Source organism: Brassica napus, chromosome C3 (genome assembly GCF_020379485.1).
Source record: "Brassica napus cultivar Da-Ae chromosome C3, Da-Ae, whole genome shotgun sequence".
Lineage (NCBI taxonomy): Eukaryota > Viridiplantae > Streptophyta > Magnoliopsida > Brassicales > Brassicaceae > Brassica > Brassica napus.
The window spans coordinates 73,486,765-73,499,620 of NC_063446.1; the positions used below are offsets into that span (position 1 = coordinate 73,486,765).

Below are 12,856 nucleotides of genomic sequence, written 5' to 3' on the forward strand. Positions count from 1 at the left end.
TAGTTTGGGGAAAATGTATCAACTTTATGCAACAGGAAGTTACCAAATGAAGAAAAATCAGACATAAAAACTTATCAAAACGCTCAGATCTATTATGAAAGGGAGACATGAGAGAAGACTCTGTCAGGAGACTTCCAGACGACTTCCTAGAAGTCTTCTAGCCCAGAAGTCTTCTAAATCTGAAAAACCTGTATATCCAAATCCAGATCTGAAAAATCTACATATCCAAAAACTTTCAAAAGGCTTAAAAACAGGAAAAATGAGTGAAAGATTAAATAGATCTACCTTTTATAGAACACACAAAAAATACATATCTAAAATTAATAGATCTACCTTTAAATCAATGGAAGATGAGAACCATATGATGAAAAATCTGCAAAAACAAAATAAATTAGTGAGAAAGACAAAAGACAAAAACAATAAATTGATATAAAGTTTGATGTTTATAAGTTCAAAGAGATTAGAGAGAGGTTGGAGAATTTTAGAATGAGGAACATTACATTTTTGTTGGAGCCATTTGAGAGGAGGTGACAGAATGTGTAAATTTTTCTTTATATAAGGAGACAAAAAATCCAATTAGGTTAAATATTTTCGATTCATAATACGTTCAAGTAAGTCTTCTAATAGAAGACTTCCTGGACGACTTACTTGTCCAGAAGACTTCTATATTTTTAGCGGGAAACTAAAATCTTTTAGCAGGAAACTAAAATATTTTTAGCGGGAAACGAAATTAGAAGACTTCCTAGATGACGTACAAGTTAGTCGTCTAGACCCTAAACATAACCTCTAAACTAAATTAACTAACTAAACACTTCATAAAATCAAATTAAACTTAAAAAGTGTTTACAATACACATAAATAAACATATATAGGTAAAATTTTATTTTTTCAAAAAACATTTAAGCTTTCCAAAATATAACCCTAAGAATACATACAATACTACAACATATGTTACCAAACCCTAAACCAAACAATATCATGATTAACTACTTTCACTCATCTATGTTGAAAACTATTCAATTTTATTATATCTTAATTTACATCACTTACATGATTTTAATTTTTCGGTTGTCAAAATATTTTTTAAACAATTTATAAATTATTTTTAAGATCAACAACACCAGACGACTTACCTGGAAGTCGTCCAGACGACTTACGTGGAAGTCGTCCAGACGACTTACCGGGGCTATATTCGTAATAATGAGTTCTTTTTTTTTGTTTGGTCACAAAGCGTTGGGTGTATTTTCACAAGACTTTTATGTTAGTTTTGCATTTGATTCAAGTTTGAGTATATGTTTGCATTTCAAATCAAGTTTTGAGTCATATTTGGCAAATTTTCCTTAAAATAATATGGAAATCCAATTCTTCTTTAAAACCTATTTAGTGAATCATGATTCTACTTAAGTTGTTTTTAAATATATATTTCTCATTCGCTGGATAGAAGGATATACACATTGGATTAGATTTAGTTATATTTTAAGCTCAGTTATTAATTTTAATAAACTATTTTAGTAATTTAGCTGATAATTTATCATTATCTTCAAAATAATTAAAAAAGTGTAACAATAATATCATAGTTAAATTTATATTATATTTACTTTAATAATATTAAAATATTATATATATGTTTACATTATATTTGGTTAAGTAATATTAAATCGGTTATAATTTTAGTATATATATCATAGAAGATAGAATGAATCATCTATCTTTTAAGATAAATTTATTAGGACAATCAAAATCACTCATTTCGATATTTTTTTGACAAAAGTTGGCAAATATTCGTAAAATATTTATATATTTTTTATGAAGTGATTTTTTTGCTCTCACGTTGAAAGTTAAAGCGTTTAAAATCTTCATTATCCTTAATAAATAATAATATTAGATTTATTTATTAATATATAATTACCATAAATTAAAAAAATTATATATTATGTTATCCAAAAATTCTTTACATCGTAATATTTTAAAAATCAATATAAATCCATGTATATATTTATATATATATATATATATATATATATGTATATATATGAATGATTTCAAATTTATTTTATTTTATGTAATAAAATATATTTTATTAAAATAAAAAAACTTTATCCTATATAAAAACTTTATAATATATCTATTTATAAATATTTGTAAGATTATTAAACCCGCAAGTGCGGACAAATTACCTAGTACCAAATTATTCACCAAGTACTAAATACAGATTTTTATATAATGAGAAATAACGCATATTCATCGCTATTTTTGTCACGAAAATATGACCATAGTAAATTTTACCTAATTAGAACATAAAACACACAACATGGGAACACCTTTAGGACATGTGGCACCCGGTTACGAATCATCCACCAGTAGTGCCGTTTGTTCGACACTAGATAAGGTCCGTGAGTTGCAACGGATTTTGTTTGATGTTTTAGTAAAAACATAAAAATAATAAATCATTTTATTATAGATTGAAGATTTTTTGTTTGTTTGCATAAGCTGTGAGATATTTATTTATAATTACAAACTCATTTACACACATAAATCCCTATTAGTATTTGTATTTATAATCATGGTGCATAGATAAATTGTTATCAATTTTGTATTTAAGGCTAGAGAAAACACTCATACCTAAAAATTTAAACCAAACTCAACCAAAGAAAAAATTAAAATGAAAAAAATTGAAAGCTAAAAAAGGTCAATCTAGTTAGTGACAATATTATACGGGAAATTACCAAAAATACCACATTCTTAATACCACTTTTATTCTCACTTTAAAAAAAAAACACTTATAATCATAAGGTTAACTAATCTAGACTAAGGGTTTAGAATTGAGGGGGTGGGGTAGGTTTTAGGAATACGAAATTTAGGATTCTAATAAATATATAAATAAATAATTAATTTTTAAATTTTTTTTTTGTGTTAACTAAATATAGTTAACTCATATAAGTTAACATAAATATATATATGTTAACTAATACCGAGCTTCATAAACTTCATTATTCATTTAAGAATTTTCAATCATATGGCCAAGATTAACCAAGCAACCATGGAGGACATTGGAGAAAAGGGAAGGCCACCGGGAGACCCTCCTGATGCACCAAGCTCTTGGGTAAAAAAGGTTATAGGGTGTAACGAGGGGGGGATGCCTGTTCCAGAAGAAGTTGTGGATGAAGAGTTTGTGGAGTCGAGACTGACATTAGAGTTCCCGAATGGAGAGGATGGAGAGCCAGTGATAACGATAGGGGAAGAGGTACTGACGGCTATGAATAGCTTGTGGAAGAGATGCATGATTGTTAGGGTTTTGGGAAGGAATGTCTCACTTCTGAATCTGACTCGCAAACTGAAGGAGTTGTGGAAACCTAATGGATCGATGTTTGTCATGGACCTACCAAGGAATTTTTTCATGGTGCGTTTCGAGTCGGAGGAGGAGTACATGAATGCACTGTCGGGGGGGCCATGGAGGGCTTTTGGTAGCTGCCTTGTGGTACAAGCATGGAATCCAGATTTCGATCCGTTGAGAGATGAGATAGTCACAACGCCGGTGTGGGTTCGATTGTCGCATATCCCAGTTAATCTTTACCATAAGACCATACTGATGGGTATAGCCAAGGGATTAGGGCGACCGATAAAGGTTGACCTGACAACTCTGAAGTTTGAGAGAGCTAGATTTGCGAAAATCTGCGTGGAGGTAAATATCAACAAGCCGTTAAAAGGGACAGTGGTGATTAATGGCGAGAGGTATTGGGTTTCGTAGGAAGGGATATCAACAATCTGCTCGACATGTGGTATGTATGGGCATTTAGCACATGCATGTCCACGAAATAGTGTTGAGAGAGCTCTAGCTACTGCGTCTACCCCAGTAACAAAACCGCATGAGATTACGGGAGATAGGGGGATGGTAACTGAATTTACCCAAGTGAGACCAGCGAGGAGAAGACCAGAGCAACAGAATGGAGGAGGAGGCTCTATGCGAAATAATGAGGGAAGAGATATGAGGGGAGCTAAAATAATAGCGGGGAGTAGAGTAAGGGAAGCACGCAATGGGAGTGCGGTGGAGATAATAAAGGTGTCAAACAGATTTGGAGGATTAGGTGAAGAGGGGGAGACAGAGAAACTAGAAGAGGAGGTTGGAAGAGATGGCGCGAATAAAGAGAATGAGAATACCATAAACCTAAGCTTAAGAGGTTCAAGTAGAATGTTTGGGAAGGATGTGTCGTTTGCAGCGAAGGAAGGGAATGATAAGCACATGTCAATCAAAGTTGGGCAAAAAGATAAGAAGGCCGGGAATTTACGAGGCCCAAATCCATTTAAGTTTAAATCAAGAAATGTTGGGCCTACACGAGGTCTGGTATTTGGCCCAACGAGGGGCGAAATTGGACTGTCGATGAGTGGAAAGAGGTTGCGGGTTGAAAACGAGTGTGTTGGCCGGCCAGGTGGTGCCTTCGCTGGTGTTGGGGAAATCTGAAGAAACGAGAAAGGCACTGAGCATGGCGGTGAAGATAGGGAGGTACAGGAACAACCTGCAACAACGGCGAATCTGTCTCTTGATGATTCAGAAGCACGAATGGGGCAGGATGGGGAATCCTCGAAGAGAGTGGAGGCATAACGATTTGCCCCGGTAATTTTACTCATTGATTATAAAGATCTGATGAAGTGCATTCTATGGAATTGTCGGGGGGCAAATAAACCTCAATTCCGCCGATCGATCCGTTATTTGGTGAAGAAGTTCAGAACATATATCCTTGCTGTTTTCGAAACTCATGCAGGTGGTGAAGCTGCGAGTCGAATTTGTCAGAAATTGGGTTTTGAAAATTCGTTCAGAGTAGATGCTTGTGGCCAGAGTGGAGGTATGTGGCTGTTATGGAGGGATGAGTTAGGACATCTTGAAGTGGTTAAGTCCTCGGATCAATTTATCCATGCCAGAATAGGAACTGGGGCAGATGGGATAAACCTGATCGTTGTGTACGCCGCGTCTACGCCGAGCCGTCGGAGTGGCCTATGGGATATGTTGGGAGAAGTGATAAGGAATGATGTTGGTCCGGTGTTTGTGGGTGGAGACTTCAACACTATTGTGCGATTGGACGAGAGAAGTGGAGGAAACGGAAGATTATCGGAGGATTCCTTAACGTTTGGCGACTGGATTAATAATATGTCTTTAATTGATATGGGATTTGGTGGCAATCAGTTCACATGGAAGAGAGGGAAAACGGAGAGCACTTTTGTCGCAAAGAGGTTGGACATAGTTTTATGTTGTGCCCAAGCTAGACTTAAGTGGCAGGAGGCAAGAGTATCACACCTTCCCTTTTTGGCCTCCGACCATGCCCCTTTGTACCTACAACTTACGCCGGAGGTGAAAGGAAATGCGTGTCATCGTCCATTTCGTTTTGAGGCGGCATGTCTTCAACATAGCGAGTTCCAAGATCTGTTAACAGCTTCATGGGACCGTGAAATTGATACTAGAGAAGCTTTAACAAGACTAGGAGTGACTCTTCGGAAGTGGAATAAAGAAGTGTTTGGTAATGTTCAAATAAAAAAGGAGGGTTTAGCTTCGGAAATAAAAGAGATACATGAGAGGATTGAACAAAACCCTTCTGACGAGTTGCTGGTGAAAGAGGGGGAGCTCCTCAAGGAGTTTGAGATAGTTCTTGAACAAGAAGAGGTTATTTGGTTCCAAAAATCGCGTGAAAAGTGGGTTGTTCATGGAGACAGGAACACTAAATTCTTTCATATGTCGACAATCATACGGAGAAGGAGAAACAAAGTTAAGATGCTAAGAAACAACGAGAATCAATGGGTATCAGAGGCTCAGGAACTGGAAGAGCTAGCGGTGAACTATTTTAAAAAATTATATTCATTGGAGGATGTGGATACAGATACTCAAGGCTTATTGGTGAGGAGATTTGTGAGTCTTACAAATCCTGATTATGATTCTCTGAACAAAACCTTTTCGGCAGAGGAAGTAGAGAAGGCCGTAAGAGGTATGGGAAGCTTTAAAGCGCCAGGACCTGACGGGTTCCAACCGGTTTTCTATCAGAGATGTTGGGAAACAGTAGGGGACTCTGTGGTTAGATTTGCTACTCAATTTTTTGAGACTGGGAAGCTACCAGAGAATACTAATGACGCTCTCGTGGTCTTAATACCGATAGTGACCAAGCCGGAGAGCATTACTCAGTTTCGGCCAATAAGTCTTTGTAATGTGCTTTTCAAAACAATCACTAAAGCCATGGTAGGGAGATTGAAGGGAATTATGAAGAAACTAATTGGGCCTGCTCAAGCTAGTTTCATTCCTGGCAGGTTAAGCGCTGATAACATTGTGGTAGTTCAGGAAGCAGTTCACTCGATGAGAAGAAAGAAGGGTCGGAAGGGATGGATGCTCTTAAAGTTAGACTTGGAGAAAGCCTATGATAGGCTGCGATGGGATTTCTTGGAGGACACGCTAAGAGCTGCAGGTTTGTCAGAAGTTTGGGTTGGAAGGATTATGGAATGTGTAGCTGGTTCTTCGATGTGTATCTTGTGGAATGGAGAGAAAACAGAACCGTTCAAGCCATCGAGAGGGCTCAGACAAGGGGACCCCTTGTCGCCATACTTGTTTGTGTTATGCATGGAGAGGCTTTGCCAATTGATAGATGAAGCGGTGGAGGAAAAGAGATGGAAGCCCATAAATTTATCGAGAGGGGGTCCACAATTATCACATATCTGCTTTGCTGATGACCTGATTCTTTTCGCCGAAGCATCACTAACACAAATACGTGTGATAAAAAAGGTGTTGGAGAAGTTTTGCAACGCTTCAGGGCAGAAAGTAAGTCTCCCAAAGTCTAAAATTTTTTTCTCTAGCAATGTGACTAGAGAACGAGGGGAAAGAATAAGCCGGGATAGTGGTATAGCATCGACAAGGGATTTGGGAAAATACTTGGGAATGCCGATATTGCAGAAGAGAATAAATAAGGATACGTTTGGGGAGGTTCTTGAGAAAGATGCTTCCAGATTATCTGGGTGGAAGAAGCAGACACTAAGCCTTGCAGGGAGGTTAACTATGACAAAGGCGGTCCTCTCTTCAATGCCGGTGCACTCGATGAATACCATAATCCTAGCAGTAAGTACTCTTGAAAAACTAGATAGTTTATCAAGGGGTTTTGTATGGGGTAGCGGTCAACACTTGGTCTCATGGGAGAAGGTCTGCAAGCCGAAAACCGAGGGAGGTCTTGGGATTAGGAAATCGAGAGATATGAATAAGGCTTTGATAGTTAAAGTGGGATGGCGGCTGTTGTATGATACTGAGAGTTTATGGGCTCGAGTGTTATGCAGTAAATACAAGGTGAGCAATATTCACGACTTGTCTTGGACGGGAGTGAGAAGTAATGGCTCGTCTACTTGGAGAAGTTTGGCTCTAGGGATAAGGGAAGTGGTAGCGAAAGGACACAGCTGGGTTATTGGAAATGGGAGAGAGATCAAGTTTTGGACGGACAGATGGCTCTCAAATGAACCACTTATGATAGCTGCGATTGAAGAGCTACCAGAAGGCTATGAGGAAGTTATTGCTAGAGACATGTGGGTAGTAGGTGGCGGTTGGGATCTACCTAGGATAGCGCCCTTTGTAGCGGAAGAGACACGACAAGAGCTTGCGGCAGTGGTAGTAGATACTGTTACTGAAAGTAAGGAGCGACTTGCCTGGGGTCAGACTAAGAATGGACAATTTACAGTAAAGTCTGTTTATGAGCTGATCACGCAGGACGATACCCCAAGACAAAATATGGAGAGTCTCTTTAGGAGTATGTGGCGTGTGGTGGTGCCTGAGAGAGTGAAAATATTTCTCGGGTTAGTTGGTAATCATGCAATCATGACGAATGCAGAACGGTATAGACGGCATCTCAGTGGAACGGATGTGTGTCAAGTTTGCAAAGGAGGAATAGAGACAATTCTCCATGTTATTAGAGATTGTCCAGCGATAAGGGATCGTTTTGTCCCAGCTGCGCGGAGACATACCTTCTTCTCAATGCCTTTACTTGAATGGCTTTATAAAAATCTCACTTATATTGGAACAGGAAGCGAGACCCCGTGGTCCTCGACTTTTGCTCTGACTGTGAGGTGGGGGTGGAAGTGGAGATGTGGAGATGTCTTTGGTGAGAGACGACTTTGGAGAGACAGAATTGGTTTTTTGAGGAACTTGGCCAAGGAAGTGATTCTAGCTAATGAGACTAATAAGAGTCAAAGGAGTGTTGAGCAGAGAATTGAGATAATGGTGGGATGGATGCCACCTCGGGTGGGGTGGATGAAGATGAATACAGATGGGTCGTCGCATGGAAACCCAGGGCCTGCAGCTGCGGGAGGGGTACTGCGGAATGGAGAAGGGGAGTGGTGTGGTGGCTTTGCTGTAAACATAGGGAGGTGTGGAGCCCCGTTGGCAGAACTGTGGGGAGTGTATTACGGTCTGGTGGCTGCTTGGGAGAAAGGGATTAGTAGATTGGAGTTTGAGGTTGACTCTTAGGAGGTGGTAGAGTTCCTTACGACAGGGATTGGAGATACTCATCCTCTGTCGTTCCTGGTACGAATGTGCCATGGCTTTTTAGACAAGGACTGGGAGGTCCATATTGTTCATGTGTATAGGGAAGCAAACCACTTAGCTAATGGTTTGGCTAACCTTGTCTTTTCTCTTCCATTTGGGTTTCATAGATTTGATGAGGTTCCAATTGAGGTTGATGTTTTATTACAAGAGGATGTTGTTGGACCTTTCCGGCCATGACAAGTTATTGTAAACTGAAGTATGTTTTCTTTTTAATAAATTCTGGGAGTTTTCTCCCAATTTCGTACCAAAAAAAAAAAAGATTAACCAAGCAACTATCATCATAGCTGAAACTAATAGAAATAATAAAAATTAGTATATTAAATTTTCTTCAACTAATTAGAGTTAACTAATAAAATAAACATCCAAAATTTAGTTATTAGAAATTAGTTCAGAAGATGCTGATTAAAAAATTACACTTTGATATCTCTTGCTAAAAGACTTTCATGATAATAACAATATTATCACATTTCACAGCGCGATATATATCTTCAAATAGTTCTACTTGTCCAGTTCATAATGTTGCTTGTATTTCAATTTCACTATATAGAATAGAGTTTTTGTAGAAAAAAAGAAAAAAAAACTGAAATTGCTTAATAGAATTGGACTAATAATTCATAGAGAAAAAGTGCTACGGTTATTTATAGAAAAATACCTCCTTAACAATTAAGTTAGAGTAACTATTTGAACATCAGCTTTTTCATATTATTGATATACTAATTACACATTTGTAACAAAAAAAGTTATATATATATATATATGTATATAAATGCATGAATGTTATCATCTAATTAATAGTGTCTTGTATCTTTAAGTTGAGCAAAATCTTTGTAGTTGAAATCAAATTTTTTTCACAGAGTATTTGATGTAATGGTTGTTTCACACATATGTAGTTGTTGTTCTCTCAATCACTCTTATCTGAAATTTATGATCGGAGACTTTATAGTTCTTACTGTAATCCTTTCGGTTACAAAAAAAATAAAATAATAATTGTAATCCTTTTTGGATTATGATTTTTTAAACATAAAATTTACTATTTTAATAAGAAAGTTTATTATTATATGGAAATATTTGAAATACTTTTTTTACATTTTTTGTTTAGATTTGAAGAAAAAAAAAACTACAATTAAACAGTCTTTAACAATTTTATTTTGTAGAAGATTTTATAAAAGGATAATTACTATCAAACAAATTTTTACAATTATATTTTCTTTATGATTTTAGAAAACGAAAATTAGTATTAAGTAAATTATTATACATTTTTTTTTGTTTAAGAATTGTAAAAAGGAAAAAAAAATTAGAAAAAGAAAATTATTGTCAACTAAAAACTATCAAATAATCTTTTGCTATTATCTTTGTTTATGATTTAAAAAAAAAATTACTATTAAATAATTCTTGTGTTATTATCTTATTATACTTATATTATTAATTATGATATATTAAGCAATTATGTTTGGTGACAAAATATGAGAGAGCTTAATTTTATATATAGATGTGAATAATTGTAATCTTTTCAGTTACAAAAAAAAAATGTAATCCTTTTTGGATTATGATTTCTTAAACAGAAAATTTACTATTTAAATAATAGAGTCTATTATTATATGAAAATATTTAAAATACTTATTTTACTTTTTTTAGATTTGAAGAAAAAAAAAACTACAATTAAACACTCTTTAACGGGTTTTTTTTGTAGAAGATTTTATAAACGAATAATTACTATCAAACAAATTTTCAAAATTATATTTTTTTTTATTTTAGAAAACAAAAATTAGTATTAAGTAAATTATTATACATATATTTTTTTAGGAATTGTAAAAAGGAAAAAAAATATAAAAATGAAATTATTGTCAACTAAAAAAACTATCAAATAATTTTTTGCTGTTATCTTTATTTAGTATTTTAAAGAACGATTTTACAAAACGAAAAATTAGTATTAAGTAAATTATTATACATATATTTTTTATAGGAATTGTAAAAAGGAAAAAAAAAAATAGAAAAAGGAAATTATTGTCAACTAAAAACCATCAAATAACATTTTGCTATTATTATCTTTGTTTAGTATTTAAAAAAAAAAGAAAATTACCATTAAATAATTCTTTTATGTTATTATGTTATTATATTTATATTTTTAATTATGATATATTTTAACACATGTCATCATCTTAAATTTTTAATCGCCATGTGTCATCGTCATGTTAATTAAAATTATTATACATATTTTTTTTTAAAAATTGTAAAAAGGAAAAAAAAATTAGAAAAAAGAAATTATTGTCAACTAAAAACCATCAAATAACTTTTTGCTATTATTATCTTTGTTCAGTATTTAAAAAAAGAAAAATTACCATTAAATAATTCTTTTGTGTTATTATCTTATTATATTTATATTTTTAATTATGATATATTTTACCACATGTTATCATCTTAAATTTTTAACTTCTTTATGTCATCGTCATGTTAATTAGCAACTTTGAAGAATCAAGCTTTATATAATAAGATTACGCTCATTGATCAAAAAATAATAATTTAACATTTCGCTCCTTAAATGGTGTGTCTCTCTTCTCATGGCTTCTGGTGTGTCTCTCTTCTCATGGCTTCTGGTGTGTTTCCGAAGCAATAGAGTGAGTTGCGGTCTCGGTTCTTCCCCAAATAAAGTTCGGCTTTCAATGATTCTCTATCATTCCTCTTTCTTCAACAGTTCATTTGCTAGGATGTTTATGGGTTGATCTTGTCTTGGTTCTCTATCTTGTTCGAGTTAATTGTTTCATGTTATGTTTTTTGGGTTTAGAGGATCAGTTGATTCTGCTGGCTTATGTCTCTAGAAGATGCTGTTTGCTCTTGCTAGCTTTAGGTCCTGAGAGTACTAGTTACTCGTCAGCTTAGTATCTCAAAAACGTATTCCTCTAATGTATCCTTCTAAGGTCAATGAAAGTTCTCTGGGAAAAAAAAACATTTCGCTCCTAGTCCGAAACTCGGTGGGAAGAGAATTTGCACTATGGGAAGAGAATTTGTACTATGTCTTAGTATAAGAAAGAATCAATTTCCCCGATCTAGGAGGATTAATAGACCCAAACACTTCCTGGTTAACAATTTTTTTTGTCTCAGCCCGAAGGCCATTAACTTCATCACCATGGTTCCCAATTTCTAAACTCAAACACTAAGAACTCTGTATAATCATTTTCTCTTTAGCATTGTAAGTAGTGATAGAATATGGAATGGAGAATCAGAAGATCAATCATGCCCCACAATCTCGTCACTATTTACTCCTAAATATCTTCACTATTATTACATTAACGATCGTATATTCTAACCTTGTATAGCACTCTGTTTCTCTGTATATAAACAGAGCCCTCATATCAATAATACTTATCGGTTCATACCAATTCATTAAGTAGAAGACAACAACATTTCGACTCCGACGAGTTCCATTTTTCCCAATCATCTCCATGACTAACACCAGTGTTTTTGTTAATGTATTGTTTAACTCGAATTTTTCATATTTAAATATAGTAAAATTTAATTTTCAGATTCTTTTTTTTTTAAGTCATTGGATGAAAATATATGTTTGATGATTACATGTAAATTAAAATAGAGAAAACTCTAAAACAAAATAATTTATAAAAAAATGAAAAGAATGCAGTTTAATATACAACTAGATAGAGATCCGCGCTTTGCGCGGAGTAAACATATATATAAAATAAGAAAAATTATTCATCCTTTAGCTTGTTATTTCCATTCAGTAAAATCTAAGAAGACTTAAGTAATGATTGTTTACTTAGATTTTAGATTTTGCATTTTGATTTACATCTTTTAATTTTTAGTTTTGGATTTTGTTTTTGATTTTGTAGTAGATTTTAATTTTTTTTTAAAACATGAATGGTGATTCTAGATTTTAGTTTTTATTTAATTTTTAATTTTTTTGTATTTTTGGTTTCTTTAAAGTTTGATTAGTAATTTATATAATTCTAAGAGTTTGTCTATTATTCTTAAGAACTTCACTTATAAGTTAATTTTTTTTATGTAAACTTTACATAATTTTTTTAAAAATAATTAATTTATTTTATTGAAAATTTTTAAAATATGTTATTATATAAACTTTTCATATTATATATGTTAACAAATTATTTTTACGAAAACCTATTTGTATATTTTAGAATAAAAATATTATTACTATCATATCATTTTGATAATTTCTTATGTATTTTTATTATATTAATATATAGCAAACAAAAACCTTCAACAGAGTTACCCGGATCTCACAGTGGATTTCCTCATCAACTCGGAATCCCGAACTTGGAACCTTCA

The 12,856-nt window shown here is 33.9% G+C and overlaps 1 protein-coding gene across 1 annotated transcript; it reads left to right on the forward strand.

Moving 5' to 3' along the window:
• The first annotated feature begins 3,016 nt into the window (after nt 1-3,016).
• Nucleotides 3,017-4,459, forward strand: LOC106433576. The gene is made up of 2 exons (XM_013874404.2): nt 3,017-3,732; nt 3,820-4,459. The coding sequence occupies exons 1-2, from the start codon at nt 3,017-3,019 to the stop codon at nt 4,457-4,459; spliced, it is 1,356 nt and encodes a 451-aa protein (XP_013729858.2).
• The last annotated feature ends 8,397 nt before the right edge of the window (nt 4,460-12,856 follow it).